General features: G+C 36.6%; 1 protein-coding gene across 1 annotated transcript; it reads right to left on the bottom strand.

Moving 5' to 3' along the window:
• Positions 1-1263: 1263 nt before the first annotated feature.
• Positions 1264-19280, bottom strand: LOC136807234 (corticotropin-releasing factor receptor 1-like). Its single transcript, XM_067063831.1, has 13 exons — positions 19227-19280; positions 13435-13564; positions 12764-12874; positions 10147-10289; positions 8308-8429; positions 7190-7301; positions 6406-6556; positions 5589-5664; positions 5076-5145; positions 4470-4555; positions 3528-3651; positions 2660-2752; positions 1264-2118 (listed from the first exon to the last, which is right to left on the bottom strand). The coding sequence occupies exons 1-13, from the start codon at positions 19239-19241 to the stop codon at positions 1726-1728; spliced, it is 1626 nt and encodes a 541-aa protein (XP_066919932.1). The 5' UTR covers positions 19242-19280; the 3' UTR covers positions 1264-1725.
• Between the last annotated feature and the right edge of the window lie 3553 nt (positions 19281-22833).

The following is a 22833-nucleotide window of genomic DNA, read 5'->3' as shown; positions in this document are numbered from 1 at the left end:
ATCTAAGGATTTAAAGTTAATTTTTTTTCTTTGTTTTCTAAATTTTGTTGAATTTTTTTTCTAGAATTTAAAGCCACTTTTTAATTAAACTAATGATCAAATAAAATCTACTTTTTAGAAATTTATATTGAAAAAAAGACTACTCAAGACCCCCTCCTGTTGAAAAAAAAAAGAAACCGAATTAAATGCCTCCCAAAGGTTTTTCTTTATATCTACTTTAATCAGTTCGATTCATTATTTCTTAAAAAAATGAACTAAGGCAGACAACTTAAAAATAGGTATTAAGTTTAATGAGTAATCACGAAATTATGCTCACGAATTATGTGAAAATTGCTGACATTGCTCTCTATTGTGTTTTACTAATACTGATTACTCAGACTTTTTGAAAAACATGGACTATAAAGATCTTACCAAAGACTAGCACGATTAGACAAATAAGAGGTTTCATACTTGGTTCCAAAAGTCCATGATAAGTTGTCCACGGTTGTGCCCAGTATTCTTGGCTTAGCTAATTTTTCATATTTTCGCTGGAATCACTCGTTTTGGGAGCCGTTATCTTTTGAAGGGATTTTCTTGAAGGATTGAGTTCATATTTTTTTATAAGAACATCTAAAAATTTTGAAGCCTTATGATGTTCTTAAGTTTTTGAGTATTTCTTTCCTAACAAAATGTTCTTACCATGTTCTTAATATTTCTTCCATTGAAGCCTTATGTTCTTATATAGTTTGTTTTTATAAAGAAAACGTGTAGGTTTTAATTATAGCTGTATCATGGTAATCAGCTCAATCTTGTTAGGATCATTAGACAATCATGATGGCATCTCTTTCAAAAATGACGAAATGTAAACATAGGGTAGCTAAGGAATTACGAAAAGCTCAGGTACTTTAAATGAGATATTCTGATTCTTGTTCATCCAAATAACCAGAGGGTGGAAATTTTGTGTAAACAAATAGGTACATTCTGAAATTTTTCAATCACCCAGGCTTCGGTGGATAGAAATAGGGTTCTCTTTGCACGAACAGTTAAAGAAATAGAGTCTCATCAGACATCTGACTGATATTGTTTCATATTAACACATTGAAATTAGTCTGCACTTTTATAAATTGCAAGGTGAAAATTTGGTCCTCTATTATGAAGGTTGACAACTACCGTAACCTTAACGAAATAACTATCCAATCACGTTAGAGAATCTTTCTTAAAGGTTTTATCGTTCACTCAAAACTTATCAATTTTAATTTACAAGCTTTTTCGCATTGCATTGACACGGATGTGAAGCAAGATTGGTCAGAAAGAGGAAAAGAAAAACACTTTTTTGTTTATATCAGCACAAAATAACAATAGGCAGACACTCTCCTGATATGAAACATGTGTCTGATATGAAACGGGAAAACTTAATACGTAAAAATAAAACCTTTAAGATGTCCTCTCTCGGAATCTCACTACTTCAACAATCATATTACGCTCCTGATTTTGGTTGGTTAAGTACTATATTAATGAATAAAAGCATCACATCAACAAAATAAGATGTCCTCTAAATACTTTTTAATTTGCATACTATACTGTTAGTGTCCAAACAATCAATATTAACCACAATGTTGGTGATTCCAAAGCTCCGACCACCCATCTGGCACACAACGTTCTTTCAACGTTCATCTAACGCTATATGGACGTTTTGAACGTTAGATAAACGTTGAAACAACGTCGTTGTGTGCCAACTGGGCACCATTAAACAGTGTTTTCTTCCTTTTCAAATGCTTCATTTACTAAACCATTTATAGTATCACCAGAGATTTTCACTGTTTCCTTTAAGGCGGAACCTCCTTGTTTCTTCCCGCCACGAGGCGTAAAACAAGAGGGCGTCAAACAATTTTTGATTTCCAACGTAAAGCTGTGTGAATAACAGGGATTTTCACGTGGCTTGGGTGGAGCTTGGGTGTTAGGGCGCATATCGGGCGGTGGAGGTGTAGGCGGGGAGAGTTTTGTCTCTGGTGATATCTTGTTTGCTTTATTTGTCTTTGGTGAATACTTGTTGTTGATATTTGAGGTGGAGTTGACGTTTGAGTGTTTTGTTGAAGGTCCATTTGAGTTTTTTTTCTTGTTCATACATTGTAGTTCAATCTAGTAAAATAAACCAATGTGTTTGATCCGTAGATAAAATTAGCCTACCTTACCCGCCCTTTTTATGCTGGCCCTTGTTACGCCAAAGCTCAATTTTTTTCCATTTTCAGCACGGTCCAAATTACAATTCTGATCCCTTATGCCAGTGACGCCATTTAGAATTTTCCACATTTTTTTCCAGGAAAAGTTATCATTAAGAACAGATAATTTGTAATTTCTAGCCGTTGGCTGCTCCCAGATGCACAAATCCTATGAAATTAGTTAATTAAAATAAAATTTATACGGTATAAAAGTAACACGACAAAAAGAGCCCGGTTATAGACTGTCGATTTATATGGACATATTTTATAACAAATCTTTGTTTACGAGGCTCTAATATTGGCATAAAGCCCCCCCCCAGCGGTTTGCGTGAATGCGTGAAAATTAAAAACAAATTGCGTGAATGCGTGAATTTAAGAAAGATTTTTGCGTGATTGCGTGAATTGAAGATCCGCTGGGGGCCTCATATACCTGGGAATTTACTCGAGAAAACAAACTTTACATTGTGTTGTGCTAAAAATCGATTGATTTTCGTTTTGACAGCTTCTTGTACTTCCTTGCTTAAAAACACATGCAAGATGCAAACCATGATGCCCTAACAGGAAAGTAAGATTTTTTTATAAGAACAAACTATATAAGAACATAAGGCTTCGATGGCCAAAATGTTAAGAACAAGTTAAGAACATTTTAAGGCTTTGCAGACTCTAAAACACCTGATTTCTTAGGAAAATAGACAAAAATGCTCAAAAATTATAATTAAAATAAGAACATGTTAAGAACATTTTTAGGCTTAAAACTAAAAAAGTTAAGAACATCCACAGGCTTAAAAAATTTGGATGTTCTTATAAAAAAACGTACATGGGTTAATTAAGGATAGCTTTATATTATTTCAGGTACATTATTAGAGCAAATTATATAAAAACGTAAGGTTTCGATGGCCAAAATACTAAGAAGAGGTTTAGACTGGCTTTGTGTGCCAGCTGGAAGAATTTCCCATCTAGTATCATGTTGTTTGTGGTAATTATGCGACATAAATTTGTTCCCTAGTAAGCTTTTAGACATATATACACCCCTGCCCCCTTCTTACGGACCCACTGGGACTCCTTCCCACTGGAAAAATCGGCCAAAATATTGTCCCAGGTGGAAAGCTATCCTCTAATTTTTGTTTCCACTGAAAGTAATGAAATAAACCAATCCTCACCACAAAATAGTATGTTATTTTCTCATCCCCACTGAATTAAAAAAAAAATAAGAATATTAATCCCAATTGAGTTCCAGTCCGTTATTTTTACCCCTACTGGCTGAAAAGATCCTACCGGGTCTGTGAAGAGGGAGTGTATCATCACACGCCCAGAAAGCAATACCCTTACCTGAGTGGCTTGTACGATAGCTCTAAAGTACATAAATCCAATGTTGTTAGCAGGGCCATACAGTGTGAACACATAACCACCACCAAGCAAAAACATACAAATGAAAAATCCACGAGCTGCTTTCCTATAAAGAAAGTAAAAAATTAAAGAATGAACAGTCTGTCCACTGTAATGACCCTGTGAGACCAGCCCATCTAAAAAATACAACAAATAACTATTAAAAAGTGACAAAAGAACGACAAACCTTAACCCTAACTATCAAAGAACGACATATGTCGCCGTCCACAACCCCGACTGCAAGAGACTATACCATTGAGTTTCAAGCCCGAAGGGCTAGAGGTCAATCTCTAACCTTTCTCAGGCAAGAAAAATTGAAGCCTTAAAATATGCGCCGTATTTTTTATGACGGATTGAATCTAGCAATTCCTTTGTTTTCGAGTGATATATTTTTCAAAATTAAGCGGTAAATTTTAGTTTCAATCTGCCATTTGTGTAAAAACCAGGCGGATCGCTCAAGGCCGCGCAACTTTGGTAGGATTTGTTGGCTTCAAATCCTACCAAGGAGATTGACCTCTAGCCTTCGGCTTGAAACTCAATGGACTATACCACCCACTACCGATTCATTCTTCTTTGTTTATCATGGGAATTAAATGAATGTAGTTAAAAGAACGATAAATTACGCATGCGTATAAGTCTCTATTTGGGTAAGCTGATGGAAAGATTAGATGAACTAACTCCTGTAATTCGTTTAATTTTAATTACTTAAAAACCTTGGAAACTTTGTTAGGGTTTTTAGAATATTTATCAATTTAACAATATTTATCATATACTTTACATATCAGTCAAGATTAAAAAACAAGCTGACACAGAACGTTGTTTTAACGTTTATCTAATGTTCACAACGTCCATAAAACGTCCATAAAACGTTGTTTGTAAGCAAACCTTGCTGTTTTGAGATCACCAGTTTTTGAAGCTTTTAATTTGGACCATATCATCCACATGAGATATGCCATAATTCCAATATTTAACTGAAAAGAAAAAAAAATTATTATTGAATTACCACTCCTAACCCAATGGATATATATGCTTAAAGCACTTTTGAGGACGGTAGAGTGACTGAAGCGATTTGGAAAAACCCGCAATTCCGCCCCGCAAAATCGAGGACTGTGCTGATTTGTGCTGAAAAGTGCTGATTTGCCGTCGTCCTCAGCTGGTCAGGATCTACTCAAATTAGAACCTTACCGTCTCCGTCGCTGAAAAACACACATACATAAACTCGCTTTTATTCCCACAGCGGGGACATAAAAGTTTCCATCAAAATCCCAATTTGGATGGAAATTATTTTGTTCCAAACTCAAGAATCCAATAGGGTTTATAGATCAATTTAATTTCGAATGGGGATGGATAATCAAAGTCAAATTTCCAGGGGGATTGAATTGTAGGGTATTTTTCCTACAGGGAAAAAAATTAGCCAAACCCTTCATGGTCGAATTTTCCAGTGGGGGTCCCACCGGGTTGGTGACACAGGGGTATCTGATAATAACTTACCAATAAAAGTACGAAAGCTGGTGAATAAATGATGTAATTGTATTTATATCCTGGAAAAGCATACCAGCACCTACAAGAACCAAGAAAGGAGCAATAATATCTTTTTGTGTTTGACAAGACAAGAAGGTTAGGATTACACGCTAATTTTCTTAGAATGGCGATTCAAGTTAAACCACTAGACGGTATATATATGTTGAAATATACATATATACATGGGACAATTTGAAATAATTTCATGAGAAATATAATTTTGCTTTTTAATGTAAATGTCCCGTTGTCTTCACTGTAGAGCAGCGCATAATTGATGTATGCGCATGTTTTGATTTTGAAACCTTTGATAATTTGGTCGTCAAAAAAGTATTTGATCAACTTAAAAAGTCGTTGGTGCGTGGTGTGCGGACTGATGTGCTTATAAAGATTTCCGTTAAACTACAGGCTTCTATCAACTTATAAAGTCGGTTAGTTTGTGTGGCGTGTAGGAAATTTGTTTATTCCGGATTCAAAAAAACTTACACAGCAAAGTCATCTAATGGTGGGTACGTCCAAAGGATTGGAAAATAGATGCCAAACGTCCAAATCAATGGAAATCCTACAAAGAAACATGGTAAAACATTTTGAGACTGTGTATCTTCTTCGCCAAAAGTTTCCAAATTCAGTCAATCCTCTCTAATTCGAACTTCTATTATTCGAATCTTTCCATAATTCGAACCTAAACATCGTTCCCCTCATCTGGAGAGTGGTACATATTACTTTCTATAAGTTGAATCTTTCTATAATTCGAAGAAAGTTTATGGTCCCTTGAAGATCGAATTAGAGAGAGCCAGCTGTACGTCAAAAAGCATCCAAATAAATACAACAACGTTCCACTTGGGATGAAGAACTTTTCTTTATCTATAGTAACACGAACAAATAGTACAACGCTAAAGGTTCCTAACCTCCCGCCAAAGGACCACCAGATCATACCGCCAGGAGGAAAGAATCCCAAATAAGCTAACCAATAATAATTAATAAATGGAAAAAAAACTAACTACAGAGGATAATTACTAACAAAAAGATAAAAAACACTTGTTGAGCAAAAATCGACTTTAAGGCCACTCCCCACTTGCGCGCGCTGCAATCGCATGTTTTGGCTTCAATCTTCTCTGCTTGGAAAAAAGATAACGTCATAAAAATGTAGCGCGCGCTCGAAAAAAAAGTTGAACACATTTCAACCTTTTTTTTCGAGCGCGCCAATGGAATTGCTTCATTTTTCTTTTGACCAATAGCGTGGTAGCTTTGCTCGAAAAAGTGCGAACGCAGAGCACGCAAGTGGAGACCGGCCTTTACTCACCCCAACCGAACAACAGGTATATCCATAAATAAGTCTTCTCAATAAAAACAAAGAAGAATTGTCGAAACTGGAAAAATCCTTCATTGAACATCCAACAAATTTGCGCTAGAAAGAAAAACTTTTGAACCACCATCAAAATACTGCATTCTTTCTAAAAAGGTACAAACAAGAAAACAATTTACGATGTTTGGTCAGCCCAGGGAGAGGGACACTCAAGGTAAGCTACCGGCACTTTCTGTGCACTGTAAGGGGCTCAATTTTGAGACCCTAGTTTGTTGTTTTCAGTAGTTTTCAGATCGAGTGCACCACCCCCGCCGGGTTGGTCTTGTAGTATAAAGACCAGATAGAAGGCTTGAGTCCTGTTACTAGATATTGGAAAAGTTAGTCAAAATCAATTGACAATTTCAATCGGAATCTATTTTCAAGATGGAGGGAGATAATGTTGTATTTTTCTCTTGAGACTCTCATGTACTTAACCCTGCTTTTTATTTGGTGTAACTGGCGAATTGATCTTCTGTACAATGTGACTAGAAGGGTAAGGCCGGTACGGGTTAGAAATTTCAAGCTAAACTTCGAAATCCGGAAACCCTGCGGTGAAACAATAGTTTTCTGGTGAGTCGTATCTTTTTAAATAAATTAGGTTTGACGATGGCAGAAAAGTCAGAGTTTAGAGGTCCGTCTGAACAAACCCATATCCATATCATCTCCCACCTGGTACACACAACTTTTTAGCCAGATCAGGGTTTCGAAAAACTATGCATTGGTAATTAATATCCCAGCTCACCACTGTGTTTGGATTCTTGAATGTTTCTTGAATCAGAATATTGATAAGGTCATCGAATAAGAATGAAATAATCAAATTCCGATGGAGCATAATTCTTGAATTGTCCCAAGGTCTGAAATTAGTTAAATTATTAATCGATAAAAATTGCTTTTCGTATTAGTTCTAGCTTCAATGAAAGTTATAATATTTGAGAGAAAAAGGAAATTCCCACGAAATCTTATAGCCACAAACGATTTGGAAGTGCCCTAACTTTGGTTGAAAGGGTACAGTTTTAACACAAGACTTAAGGATCTGAGAATCCAAAAGTTCAAGAATGGTCCAATAGGGCTTAGAATATAGCCTGTAAGTCTATAAACCCCTCCCAAATTGAAATATTCTATTATATTTATCAATTAGCCCAAAAGCAACTTTCTCGCCCGAACTTTAAATTGCTAAAAACGAGAGATTAATCAAAATTCTCAATATCTTTTAACCGAGGTTGTAGATACATATTATTACAGATTACAGATTATTAGAATTTTGACCCAAAACGTCAAAAATCAAAACATGTGAAGCCCAACTGTGGGGACACTAATAGGATGTTCTGATTTCGCATGGACAAAATTTCGCGAATCCGCCTTTTCTTCACCCAATTTCTTTTATTTTCCTAGGGTTTAAAAGTTTATTTATTTGCAGCGGAAGGCTTGGCAGAAGAAATTTTTGATCTGAGGTTTTGAAAGTGATACCTCGATGATTCGTTCATCCAAAGAGAATATAAAAATATCAGCCACATGATAGTTCATAGTTCATAGTTCATATGATTTGCTTTAAAATATCTTTCCCGCGAATCTTGCTGTCGGGACATTCGAGGTTTTGAATCCTAGCAAAAATTAACTTCAAGGTTTTGTTTTTGAAAAAGAGCGATATCGTTTGCTTACTCATCAATTTCAATTCACAAGCTTTTTCACATTGGATTGACACGGATGTGGAGCAAGATTGGTCAGAAAGAGGAAAAGAAAAGCAACTTCTTGCTTATATCAGCATAATATAACAATAGGCAGACACTTCCCTGATATGAAATATGTGTCTGAAATGAAACGGGAACACAATGTAAAAATAAAACTTTTAATCAAACTTACATGAATACCAGAAGGACCAAAAAGCCAATAGCACATATAGACAAATCAAAGCATCTCAAATAATACTTGATATCTGTTTGTAGCTTTGTATGACGAATTAATTCATTCTCAGCATCGATCTCCTAAACGATCAAAGAGTTTATATATAACAAACTGCAAACATTTTTAAACTGGGCTCTTTCAGAAAAATATCCGTTCACTCTGTCGAACGTTCATTTTTCCATTTTTTAATTTTATTTCTTTTTTGTTAATATTTCACTTCGGATTATCTTTTTAACGAGTACAAAACCGCCTAGTAATTCAAATTCTATCGAAAGTTATTGAGGTTTGAAAAAAAACTGCCAGCTAATTTGAAATAGACTTTAAATATAGACCCGATACAGAAAGATATAAACACACATGAATTCTTTAATACACTCTTCTCGAGATGCATAAATTTATTGTTGTCCTCGTTTTCAAACAGATTTCATTGCTATGAAATTATACATTTAAACCAATTTAAATTCCCAAAGGCAAACATTAACTCTAAAACAAAAGTACTTGAAATTCAGTAGCGGCCTGGCTTAATTTTCTTGGTGGTGCAAACTATGAAATTGGCGCCCCTGGTATTTTTGTCCTTATTTGCGCCCTATACCATTAAGTGAAACTGTTAAACTGTAACAGCAGTGACTGGTTGAAAGTAACGCCCAGAATCTCTGTGTTAACAAAGTTTTATTTATACGAAGGTGGTGGTAATGCCCGGGGGGGGGGTACTTAGGCAAATGGAGGGTACGGTATGTGCTGCCATTAAGGGTAAGGGTACCTTTTTTCGACTTCCAAAGTCCCGCTAAGGGTTGGAAAAATAAGAAAATCAAATTTCAGTCCCACTAAGGGTCGGAAAAATAGGAAAATTTCAACTTTTTACCCCCTGAAAGATCGAAATTGGTCAAAATTGGTCATATTTGTCCCGTTAAGGTTCGCAAAATTCCCAAAATTTTCCTTTGTTTTCTCCTTTTTAGTCCCGGTAAGGGTCCAAAGTTCGAAAGTCGGGCGGCACCCCCCCCCGTCAGCTCGCAACCCTATTACCCCCCGGGTGATAATTTGATATCTATTTCCTTGTTATTTCCTGGTCATACTTTACTCTCCACTAAAGATGAATGGCTGAAAGAGGCCCCAAAAATTCGAAAGTTGGCAAGAATAAGGGTTGTTTGTAATTCTGGCGCCGCAGGCAAAAAAATTTGGTGTAAGAAAGGTCAAACAGCTTATAAGATATTCTAAAAAGGAGAAAGTTAGTCCACATAAGACCACAAAAACCACAGCGAGCAGTTTCGATCAATCTCTCATTTTTGGGGTGAGCATCCTCTTTAACCCCTGGTGGATACACAACACTTCTCTTGCTTTGACTTTTCGCAACTCAATGTTGAGAGTAGTTTTGAAAAAATTCGTAAAATAAAACGAAGCGCCGCAAGCGAAAAAAAATTTACATTGCACTTATAGAAGGCGCTAAAAACGTGTCAAAGGGCGCAAAATAGCCCAACCAAACATCAAAAAGATTTTTGGCGCCCCCTTGAAAAGCTTTTTTAGCGCCCCTCTCAGGTGTTTCTGGGTGGTGCACTGCACACCCTGCACCCCCTGCCAGGCCGCCACTGTTGAAATTCAAAATGTCTCATGAGGTGTAAACAACACAATTATCATTGTGAATATGTAATTTTATAGCAATGAAATCTGTTTGAAAACGAGGACAACAATAAATTTATGCATCTCGAGAAGAGTGTATTCTAACTCAACTTTGACAAATGAACCACCCGAGAATTATAACAACTGAGGGGACGAAGTTGGTACCACCCTACACCGACCTACCTCTTGCGTATAGAGTCCATACTGTAACAACATTTCTTGTTTATGTTTAGTCACCAATTCAGAAGGCAATTTGCGACAGTGTAGGTTATAATTCACTTTTTCCCATGTTTGATTTGCGAAACATCGTCTTGATACCGTGTCCGCTAGAAGCAAAAAAACAGAATAAATACAACTTTTCGACCGTAGCCGCCAATCACCGTGCAGGCATTTTTTATCCGCTTTAACCCACTAAAACCGTCCCAGTCCTTTTTTCACACCTATAGACAAAAGAAAAAGGTGTCAAAAAAGGATTGGATCGAGTTTAGGGGGATAATTAAATAATTAAGTGGCACGCGCCTGACTGTGCCACTACGGTCGAAAAGGTGTATAAAAACACTGGATCGATAGAATAACCATTTTCAACCAGGAAAATGTACCATATGAAAAGAATAGACCTCTAGATTCAATCAAAAAACGGCTTAAATCCTAAGACTGCATCTTTTCTTGCCTGGGAAAGGTTGAAGTTCGAAATGAAGAAACTAAACCTTACTCTCAATGACCACTTGTTACGTTGAATTTTTCAATCATTCTTTAAAGCCCTGGGGGACATTCAAGGTTCAGCTAGTACACTCATATGGTCCGACCCACGGAAAGTGCCGCCCGGTTAGGTTTTTCGAGACCCTCGAAACGCACTGTAAGGGTGTCCTTTTAATAGAGTGCACTACAAGGGTCTTCTTTTAGCTGGATACACTGCAGTTTTGCCTATGGCGTCACTATTTTGGTCATAAAAAGTTCTCCCGGGCCTAATCCGCGTCCTCCCTCTCAAAAATATCTTAGGCGACGCCAATTTTATTTGTTGTTTTACAGGCCAAGCTACCCAACAAAGAGGGCCGGGCGGTTGGCGAAAAAAATAAAAATGAAAGTAGAATTTAACCTATGAAATCTCCTAAAACTACTAAATCTTGACAAAAATGCGAAATAGAAAATAAAAAAACACAAAGAGCTCGAATTCATGAATAAAATGAAAAATTGAACATAAAGTTCTCGAAACCTTGGAAAAACTACCGAAATTTTGAAAATTTCGCAGTCTGTTAAGTAATCAAAATAAAAGTTTACTACCAAAATCAATTTTATTTTTATTTCGATTTTTGGGAATCCAGGGTCGATCGGGCCCGTAAAACAACTAATCGAATTGGTTTCGCCTTATATATTATATACTGTTCTTTGGAATAGACTAAAAATGGTTAGGTCGTAGAAAAGATGTCACGGAACCCCAGGCTTGACCCCCTACTATAAGGGTGTGTTTGGCGAATGCTGAATTGCACCATACATAGTATAAGAAAGCCGCGGCTTTCTTATACTATGATTGCACTTCTGACAGTAAAAATCTGATGTATCTTTATAGTTTTCACTCGCATCCATTTTGATTTGCTTAAGACATTGTGTCGACATATCAGGCTCATTTTCATCTGGCTTTAGAGCAAATACACGTTTTTTCTTTTATTAGAACCCAGTTTATAAGAACATTGAGGCTGAAATTCGTCGAAAAATTAAGAACATCGTAAGAACATGCCCAGCAGTTTGGAAAAAATTGACAAGAAACTACAATTTTTTCCTCTTTTCAAGCAGTTTTAAACAAACTTAGGAATGGATTTTCTAAATCGAGAGTCAAATATTTTTATCAAATTTTACCAATTTTTAAGTGCTCTTTATTTTGCATGATATTGTCGATTTAGAGTAGTCTGAAAATTTAAGAACGCATCTAAGAACATTTCAGGCTGAAAATTGCTAAAAAAATAAGCACATCCAGACCATCCAGGCTCAGCCAAATTTTTGGTGTTTTAATAAAAAAAAAACGTGTCAGACATGAAATCAAACTACACTTTAATTTTCAGAAACGTTCGGTAAAATGCACTCTAGGGGTACCTTTTCACTGCTCAAAGGCTGCACTGTAAGGGTCCGATTTTGAATACCATTTTTTGGCAGCACATGTAGTGGTTTATAAATCGAGTACCCCCCCCCCCGGGAGCGTAAGGGTATGCTTTTACCTGTACTTGCACTGTAAGGGTAACAAATTACCTTGTTCATATTAAAATTTTCAAATGAAATAAATTCTTCCTTCGTAAGGAAGGAAATTAAACTAAATTATTCAATAGCGTGCTGCTCGCAGTCTTGTATATGTGTATATTTCCCATCTGTATGTCTCAAAAATTATCTTTTTGAAAGGGAGGTGTTCCATTGAAAAGAGCTGATGAAGAGAATGATGTACTGTAAGGGTGTACTTTTTATCGGTTTCTGCACTGTAAAGGTGTCAAATTTCGTAACTTATTCTGCGCTGTAAGAATCCGATTTTGAAAGTTTATATTTTACGTGAATAAAATCAGTAATCTAGGAATTTTAGACAGTCTTTTGGATTGTTTTCACGAGGTCAAATACCAACATACACGACTATCCATGTATTGAATGAAACATTGGAAGAAGCGGGGATTTAAGCCGTGAATCCCTGAATTGTGGTATTGACCTCTTTGACCACTCGACCATCGCTCGAAGCCTGATAACGATAGTCAATTATCCCCCTTGGGACAATCCTGTCAAATTTTCTTTCACTCATAGTAGAATTCAACAGTCTACGGCTTACATTCATAGTATGCAATCTTTGGACAATTCGTTATGTATGTTGTATTGACGGGAGTATTTGGCCAGCAGGAGAAGAAACTATCCAGTTGTGTTTTACATCTCTCTTGAAGACCTATGAGATGATAAGAAATAATACGATAGTGATTGCAATGAGAGGAAGACCCCATAGACCCAGCTGGTACAAAACGTTGTTTCAACGTTCAACTAATGTCATATGGACGTTTGAACGTTAGATAAACGTCAAAAAAACGTTATGTGCCAGCTGGGTTGATTTCACTAGCATCACCAAACCCTTTGCCCTTCGGCTCTTGCTGCAAAGGGACAATAGACGTTTCTCATGTTTTGTTAAACGGGTTTTGAAGCATCGAACGGCTCAAGTGAGTTACGGCATGTCCAAAGAAAAAGTGAACCAATTCCACTCACTTTCAAAATGTCAAACATAGCTGGAAAGAAGCGCCTTGTGATGTAGATTAACGTGATAGGTGTATGAAAAATTTAAGTTGAGGCTATAAGAAGTTATAGCCCAAAAACCTGTATTATGACGTCATAAACATTACATAACATTACGTCATAAAACTAAAAATTTTAATATCTCGTGGCCAATGGGTTCTGGTTCACTTTTACCTTGGACATGCCGTAACTCACTTGAGGGGTAGATAATAATGTTCTTACCTGAATTTAACAAGTTCCCTTTTGACATCGAACATTCTAATATCTTCTTTCGGAAAATGGAAATAAAATCTTCGAAATCGAACGATGATTCGGTTAATGGAACAAACAAAGCCAAAGAACATAGTAAAATCTGAAAAAAAAACAAGACATTACAAAAATACTTACAAAAAAATTAAACTTCCATCAAGTTTAGAGAGACTTTAGCACATAGACATAAGATGGATGCTAGAATCAAAAACGACCATCTAGCTGAAAACCAAGTCCCGGGGGGGGGGGGTCCTACCCTTGCCGACCGACGCATAGTATGAACCTCCCCCCTTTTTTAAGGGGGGGATCCGAGTTTTCAAGGAAGGCTTTATAGGGGGGATGGGCAATTTTCCAGTTAAAATGGGGGGTTTGAGCTTATAGGGGGGGGATCAAATAAAAATGGGGGGGATAGTAACTTTTTGGTTAAAAAATTATTAGTTTACTGTTTATTTGCTAGTGTTTTCAAGTTCATTGACTATTGGTACGAATTCACACTGAATACCAAGTCCCGGGGAAAAATCGCTACTAAAACCAACTTAAACCAGCCAACATCCAACCATCGAAAACTGCATTCTCATTAAAACATCTACAATGACGTCCACAAGACAAAAGATAACTCCAAATCCTCTTTGCACCACCGCCTCATGTGTAGACGATCGTAATCAAGACAGTTTGGCATGTTCAAAGTGCAACAGACTAGTACATTTTCTTTGCACTAGATTACCACCATATATGCTACAATGCTTTAAAGATGACAGAAGAACCAGCTGTAAATACGTCTGTCCAAACTGCGTTACAGTTTCTAAAGACCTTTCGAATCTCGTTACCTCTGCTGCAACACAACCGTCACTAAAAACCGCCGCAGAATTAGCGAAACTCAAAGAAACTATCAAAGAAAACGAAAAAACGATCAAGAAACTGAAAACAACAGAACAACATCTTCTTGAAATTGTCGAATCTCAGAAACAAGAGCTTACAGAGTTAAAAACTAAACTCTCTAATGATCCAGCCTTGCACACCGTAGAATACGTCGAAAACAAACTAGAAAAGAAGCTAGAAGATTTCCGGACGGAAATTCTGTCAACTCTTAAAGAAGAGTGTAAAAGATCATACGCCGCTGCTGTTGTCTCTACCAATTGTGAGACCACCACTCCGAACAATGATATCAAGACTGTTATCAAAGAAGTCCGTGATGAGGAGGCAGCGGAAGAAAGAGATCAAATCAGACGGTCAAAAAACTTGATTATCCACGGCGTTGAAGAGACAACAACAAATGATGCTCCTAAGAAAGATGAGACATGGGTAACATCACTTGAAAAGCTCCATGTCAAAGTAGACATAAAACGTATCTCAAGAATTGGCAAATCAACTGATGGGAAAAAGCGCCCACTCATTGTTACTCTAAACAGTGAGGAGGAAAAGGATAGTGTGTTTGGAAATCTTCCAGCATTGAAAGGGATAGAGATGTACAAGGGTGTGAGCGTTTGCGAGGATCTAACTTTAGACCAAAGAAAGAAGTATAAAGAAAAGGCAACTGACGCAAAAACGAAGAACCAGACTGAAAAAGATGGAATTTGGAGAGTAATAGGTTCCGCAAAAAACGGGTTCCGCCTCAAGAAGATAATGGCCAATCGCCAAAATTAACTAAGAAACCATTGACAAATAAAGTAGAAAATAAGAAGCAAAAACAAAAACAAACACGACAAAAATTAAACATTATGTATACAAACGCAGACCAGCTTACGAAAAAAGAGAAACAGAAACGAGAACTAGACCAGCTAGTTTTAAATGAAAAGCCCCATATTATAGCAATATGCGAAGTAAAACCAAAAAAATGGAAAAAAGAGCGCTTGATTCAGGACTATGTCGTCAAAGATTACTCTGAGCCTTATGAAACGAATTCCTTGAATAAAGTCGGTCGTGGAATTGTCATCCATATACACAAGTCAATACAACAAATATACTCACAAATGTATCGTCGGTGATTTCAACTACAAAGACATCAACTGGAAAAACTGGTCCACTCCTCACGACGAAACAAAGGAAGATGAAAAATTCCTGAACGCTCTAAGAGACGCCTTTTTCTACCAACACGTTGATGAACCCACCCGAGCTAGAGGGACGGACACACCTTCCCTTATCGATCTAATCCTGACAAACGAAGAACACCAAGTCAATAATCTAACCTATCTAGCCCCCCTTGACAAAAGCGATCATAGTGTTCTCTCATTCACATTTGAATGTTATTTTGAAACCGAGCCTGTAGGTGCGAAATACAATTACAATAAAGCAGACTACGAAGCGATGAAAGGAGATCTTGAAAATTCTGAATGGGTTACTGGTTTCATTAGCAGGGCAGACGTCACACATGTTAATGAATGCTGGAATATGTTACGAGATAAACTTCTTGACCTTAGGAACCAATACGTACCATGCACAAAAGAAGAAAACTCTTATAAAAGAAAGAGGAAATTTGCGATTTCTACAGAACTCCGAAAAACCATCAAAGAAAAGCGTCGTCTCCACCGCAAATGGATAAGGTCGATTGGCACATTAACAGAACAGAGAAGTAGAGCTGAATACGTGACAACAAGAAACCTTGTAAGTAGAAAAATAGCACAGACAAGAAGGAGGCTAGAAGAACAAATCTGTGATCAAGCGAAGAAAAGTCCAAAGAAACTGGAAACATATTCGCAGCTCCATGAAAACAAAACCGGGAATTTCTCCTCTCCTTCTTGACCCGAAGGATAACTCATCACTCTGTTATAGGGATGAAGATAAAGCAGACGTACTACAGGATCAATTTTGTAGTGTTTTTACACAAGAGCCTGCTGGACCACTACCAGAGTTTGCATCACGTACAGACTCATGTGTAACTTTCGATCTCACCATTGAAATGGTCCGAAAAGAACTGAAAGGCTTGAACCCTAACAAGTCACTGGGACCAGATGAGATACATCCTGCTATGTTGAAGGCGTTAGCTTTCTATATTGCTGTCCCCCTATACATTGTTATGTCCAAATCCTTCGCAGAAAGTACACTACCGGATGATTGGAAAATTGCGCACGTATCCCCGATCTATAAGAAAGGAAAAAAGAACTTGGCAGAAAATTACAGGCCAGTTAGCTTGACTTCTATTGCTTGTAGATTGATGGAAAGAATTGTTAAAGATCAAATAATGAAGTTCCTAGTTGACAAAAAGTTACTTTCCGACAAGCAACACGGATTCTTGGGGAAAAGATCAACAGTCACACAATTATTGAGTTACCTTGATAAATGTTCAGACTCAATATCAGAAAGTAAAGTGGTAGATGTTATCTATTTCGACTTTGCCAAGGCCTTCGATACAGTTCCACACCGCAGATTACTCAAGAAACTCGACGCATACGGTATCAAAGGATTCACGTTAGACTGGATCAAATCCTTTCTGTCGGATCGATATCAGTATGTCAAGGTAAATGGTAAACTATCCAAGGAAGGTAAAGTACTCAGCGGTGTCCCACAGGGAAGTGTTCTTGGTCCATTACTTTTTGTGTTATATATCAACGATCTACCTGAGGTTACAAGCTCTGATATGTACCTCTTTGCAGACGACACTAAGCTTGTTGAGGAGATAAATAGTGCTGAAGATGCCATTCGCTTGCAACATGATATCGATGCAATGGAAAGATGGTCAAAGGACTGGCTACTCAGATTCCACCCAGATAAATGCCACGTGCTAACACTAGGAAAATTTTGGAACATCAAACATGCCCATCCATACAACATAGACGGGTTAATCCTGGAGCATGTGGATCAAGAAAAAGATCTCGGAGTGATTATCGTTGGGGAACTGAATTTTGAAGAACACATCTTTGGTAAAATCAAGAAAGCTAACTCAATCGTTGGTCTGATCAGCAGAAGTTTTGACTTTCTTTCACCAGAAATGCTCCGCACTCTTTTTATAGCGTTCGTCCGACCTCATCTTGAGTACGCTCAAGCCGTTTGGTCTCCACGACTCATCAAACACATCGATGCCATCGAGAGTGTTCAGCGAAGGGCCACGAGACTGGTTAGCGGGTACAAGAACAAATCTTACGAATACCGTCTCCGTAAGATTAACCTTCCGACACTGAAAATCAGACGTAAAATTGGCGATATGGTTGAAGTATATAAACATCTTCACGTTTATGATAAATCATCGGCCTGTCAAAAGTTTGTCCTTCGCGAACGCCCGAAACGTCAGCACGATTACGAACTACAAAGAAACTTTGCAAATGATGGTGTCAGAGGGTATCAAACAAATTCGTTGTTCTACAGAAGTATTGACATATGGAATGGTCTTGGAGTTGATGTTGTAGCTGCAACATCTGTCGCCAACTTCAAAGAAAAATTGCTCGCAGAATGGGAAAAAGATCTCCATAAATTGTAAAATGTTAAGCATGATTATTTCATAGAGGTCGATAGACCTGGGAAATATATTACTGTAAATAAATAAATAAATAAATAAAAAAAAATAATATATTTCATTCATCAAAATTCTTCCCCAATACTGGGAGTACAAATTATATGCTGGGGGCTCGGACCCCTGTAAATGGTGTGGGATCAAAAAATTTTAAAAATAGGGGGGATACCTTTATAGGGGGGGATGAAATATTAATGGGGGGGTTCAGACCCCTCTGCACACTATGCCGACGAGGGTGCTCCGCTGAGGTTGGAAAAATGGACCCTATGTGGGACTGGTTTTTGAAAAAATTTGCCAAAATTTGAGGAAAAAGTGACCCTGAATGGGACTGAAGTTACAAAGTTTTCTCAAAATGTTCTACTTTTTATCCAAATTTTCCAAAAGAAACACCCAACGAAGGACTAATTTTTCTATTTTGGTGTTTTGTGACCCTACCTGGGATTCATGGAGGTGAAAAAAGGTACCCTGACCAGTGGCACATCCCTGTAATGTAATCCATTTTGCCCTAGTACCCCCCTCCCCTCGGCCCAGTCCACAGACCTTGTTTTGAAAAAAGGAACGGTCTGGTTTAGTCTAGGATCACCTCCATAGTAATTATTGTGGACAAAATGGGATTTTGAAAACATCACTTGCGCAGGATTTAATATTTGCCCCTATGCTTATAAGAGTGTATTTCATGAGCCTACTCTAAATTTTTTGTTGCGGACTCCACCGTGTCTACGCAAAACAATTGTTTTATAAGAAATTATCTTTTCTAGAATCACAGATCGTTAGTTAAAAATTATTTCAATTGACACAGGATCAATATTCATCAACCTTTATTGAAGTCGGGAAATATTTGTTTATGATTTGTACAAAGTCATTTGAACCTGATACATGATGGAACTTCATTGGTATTCAAAATTGAAAAATAAAATTGCAAAGAATGATGAATTCGGTAAACCTTGCAAGAGTCTTATATCCCTTTTTTGAGCCCAAAGAAATCGTGGTTAATCGATTGATTGATTGATTGATTGATTTAGCCCAGGGGAGGGTAAGCAAATGGAGGATCTTTTTTGGACCTTAAAAGCCCCTGGAAGTCCCTTTAAGGGTCATTAAGATCTAATTTCAGTTCCCCTAAGGGTTACAAAAAAAACTCAAATATTTATTATATTATATTTTAGGAAAAAAGTCCCAGTAAGGGTCCCAAAATTCCCAAAATCTAGGTGTTTTCCTCAATTTTAGACCCTAAAAATAAAATGTCCTATTTTCAAAAATCGGGTGGCATCCCCTGTCATTTCACAAAACTAGTATCCCCTGATTTAGCCTAACATGACCTTACCTTAAGTACTTCCATTTCTTTTTGGTTTAAATTTTTCAGGGTAAAAATATTTCTTCTTTCCCTCTAAACATTTATGTGAAAAGGTTGAGCCTAAGCCTACGCCAATGAATTAAACTTAATTTTTTCTTACTTTATTTCGTCACCATTTGTTTTTAACACTTTCGAATATTTTAGTTTTATTCTCAATCATTTTTGAACAATAGAGGGGAGGTTTTTGTATCACTTTTTAAATCGAAGGACATCCCAATTACAAAAATAAAGTAACATGATATTTTCTATCCCTAGGGGCTGGTTCTAATCATATATTCAATTTTAATCTTTGATATATATTCACGCCTAACTCTGACCATACGCAAAAAACTTCTGAAATCAAAGCAAATTTTGTGTGCTACTTTTAAGTAGATTCGCTGGATTGCAGGATTGGGAGTCTAAAAAAGCTTTGTAAAAAAATTGAAAAAAGATATTGAAAGATTACATAACATGGGGCAAGTCTTTACAAAAACTGTCATTAAAGTGGGCGTGGTCAAAACAGTAATTTAGGGAATTCCCCTTTTAGGATTCAAATCGCCAGCTTTTTGCACATTTTGACTAGTTCCAGTCCCCTCATTATATTTGGATCAATATTAAAACACCAGAAAGATGACGTGTCAATAATTAATTGTGGACAGAATTTATTGACAAAATGGGCGTGGCCTTGGTGCTAATCCGTGCTACTTTGTGAAACTCTCTAATTTTTGGATCAATATCAAAACACCAGAGCTTAACTGTTGAAATGTTATTGATGGAATGTGTGGACAAAACTTAGTATGGCTTTAACGCTAATTTGGAAAATTTGGAAAAACGAAAAGAACAAAGAACTTTCTAAATTTCTTTTGGCTACTTTGCTTCATCAGTATAAAAGCGCCTCTTTTCTATATCATAAAAAAAAATTCTTTAAAATCTTTCCGATTTCTCCGTGTCAAGGATCTAAACATAGCTCTGGTATGTTATGGCATGTATCAAAAATGCATAAATTGCCACAACTTTTAAATCGAATCAGCCAAATGACCAAATAAATGACTGACCATGCAAAGTCCTATGATATAGATTCTAGACTTTAGTGTAACTTGATTGTTTTTCGCTCATTTTCGCAAAAATTCGCAAAAATCTATTATTGTTTCGCAAAAACAAAATTATTATAATGTAAAAACAAAAAGCTACAATACAAGTATTTAAGTAGTTCACCTTTGAAAATAATTCTATTGTTACAATTGCTAATTTACCGGCGTCTAATTTTTTGAAACTAGCATTTTCATCATACGTAGTTAGTGATGTAAAGAGAATCAACAAAATTATACTTATTTGGGAGACACCATTGTTAATTATTGAGCTCATCTGTGATAGTAATATATACTTAATGTTTCCTGTTTTTGACAACATGCTCCACACTGAAAAATAAATTTGGAAAAACGCGCCATGATTGACTTCTAATGGTGATGTTTGATGCTTGATAATGTGATGTTTTGAAAAAATAAAGACTTTCAACTTCGATCTTTTTGGACTGGTTATTTCTGTTGTAAAGTATTCATAATATTCATGACGTAATGTTTTCTACGGAAAGACCCCGGTTTTTGCCAGTAGCGGCAAATTTTATACAACTGTTGTCTAGTTTAAATTTGCCACTAAAACCGGTGTATTTCCATAGAAAACATTACGTCATTCAAACGTGAGATAGTTCTTTGGTACTTTGGTAATCTTTTTTGACGTATTTTAGTATTTTCATTAAAAAAAAATGTTTCTTCAAAATAAGAATTTCATGGTAATTCGCCGAAGTTAGTTCTCTTAACCTCACAAAGAGCCTCATATTTGTTCCCAGCTGGCACAAAACATGTTTCGACGTCTATATAACGTTCACAACGTCCATATAACGTTAAATGAACGTTAAAACAACATTGTGGGCCAGCTGGGTTACTAGGGGAAGCAATCTTAAAAGTATGAAGATTGACAATTGCTTTGACGTTGAAATTTTAACATAAGTGGTATAAATGAATGAATGAAGATGATTTTCAAACTTTTTGTTCAGCTACACCGTCGGGTCGGTATTGATAGACCAGAATGAAAATTTGGTTAGAATTGGCTCGTTCTATTTGACTGAATTAGTCTTTGAATACTGTTTTGACAAATTAAAGAGGAAAATTTGTTCCATTGAGTATTTCGTAATTTGCGGACCGACATGCAAAATTCACACCGACCTCCTAAACAGAATAACTGAAGCTTTTGCCTTACAGACTAGTCCGTATTTTACCAAAAATATACTCCTGTTCAGCATAACCGCCGGTTCATTTTACCTGAAATTCTGGTTGTGAGCTTTTACCAGCAAAACCTGACACTTTTCAAAGTTTCAAGTCAATAGCATTTTCTAATCCTTAGATATAGTCCCGCTTTAAGACAGATTTAGACTAAATGGACCATTTTGGACCGGTCTGAATGCACAAGACAAGTAGTATGCAAAAAATCAACCTAAAAAGTATATGTCAATTAGAGATGCCTACTTAAAATTTGAATAAAAAAAGTTAAAAAAAGATAGGGGCGACATGTTCAAAGAATGATTACGTAATCATGTGACTTCTTCTGCAATAAACCAATATAATTATCTGAGAACTGTGCATAAGTGTAATCGTGATTTTCCAAAGAAAACGATATGATATGTGAATGTGTTTTAAATGTTCACAAATTCTCCCAAATCCACCCAGAAACCAACCAATGTTAAATTATCTACTAGGAGGGGGTGGAGGATTCTAGGGGGGGGGTTCGAAATTTTTTTCGAGGGTTCAGGGGGGGGGTTCCAAAAATCTTTTGAGGGTTTAGGGGGGGTTCCAATTTTTTTTTGGGAAACTCAAGAGAAAATGTAGGAAGTCTAATTTCATAGTTTTACGTTTGAAGATTTCAAAAACTTTTCGGCCTCACGGCCGACAACTCATAATTAATCTTAATGGATATATGTACATTTCATATTGCCATTATTTGGGCATCATCGCCTTGCCCTTTTGGTTTGTAACATTGAACTAGGTGAGGGAAGTAGATTAGTGGCTCTCACAGCTCATCAGAGTTGTTTGAAAAAGTACTTCCTAAAAAAATTTGTCAGAACAAATTGTCTTTTAGCTAAAATGGTGGTGAAAAATATTGAATCTCCTAATGTCTTCTAACTTACATACTAACTAACAGACACAGGGCTTTGACAGACCCTGGAAAACCTATGGAAATTTTTCTGAAAAAAATTACCTAATACTGTAATCTGATTAGATTATCAGGTACAAAACTTCAATTTCAAGTATCAACAGCTCATGTATTTTATTTGAGTGGCTTTGTTTTTGGTGCTATAATATGGGGCATTTTAGACAGATTAAAAGTTGAAAATTGAAAAAATTTCCGCTGGCGCAAACCATGGTTGCGCCTCCTTTGTTCAAAACACCTTAACATTTCAAATTACAAAAAAAAATTTCCAAGTTTCTTGACTCAAAGATTCCGGGCGTTACTTTCAACTATACTGCTCTTACAGTTTAATAATTTCACTGAATAATGGAGGGCGCAAATAAGGACAAAAAATACCAGGGGCGCCAATTTTATA

The sequence above is a fragment of the Clytia hemisphaerica genome, unplaced genomic scaffold, assembly GCF_902728285.1.
Source record: "Clytia hemisphaerica strain Z4C2 unplaced genomic scaffold, Clytia hemisphaerica genome assembly, whole genome shotgun sequence".
In the NCBI taxonomy this organism is placed as follows: domain Eukaryota; kingdom Metazoa; phylum Cnidaria; class Hydrozoa; order Leptothecata; family Clytiidae; genus Clytia; species Clytia hemisphaerica.
This window is presented reverse-complemented; position numbering and strand designations above follow the sequence as displayed.

Coding starts and splice junctions, on each gene's coding strand:
- LOC136807234 (XM_067063831.1), bottom strand. Junction 12,875..13,434: donor AGGGAACTTGTTAAATTCAG/GTAAGAACATTA, acceptor ATCATCTCATAG/GTCTTCAAGAGAGATGTAAA. Junction 5,665..6,405: donor ATACCTGTTGTTCGGTTGGG/GTGAGTAAAGGC, acceptor GTTTCTTTGTAG/GATTTCCATTGATTTGGACG.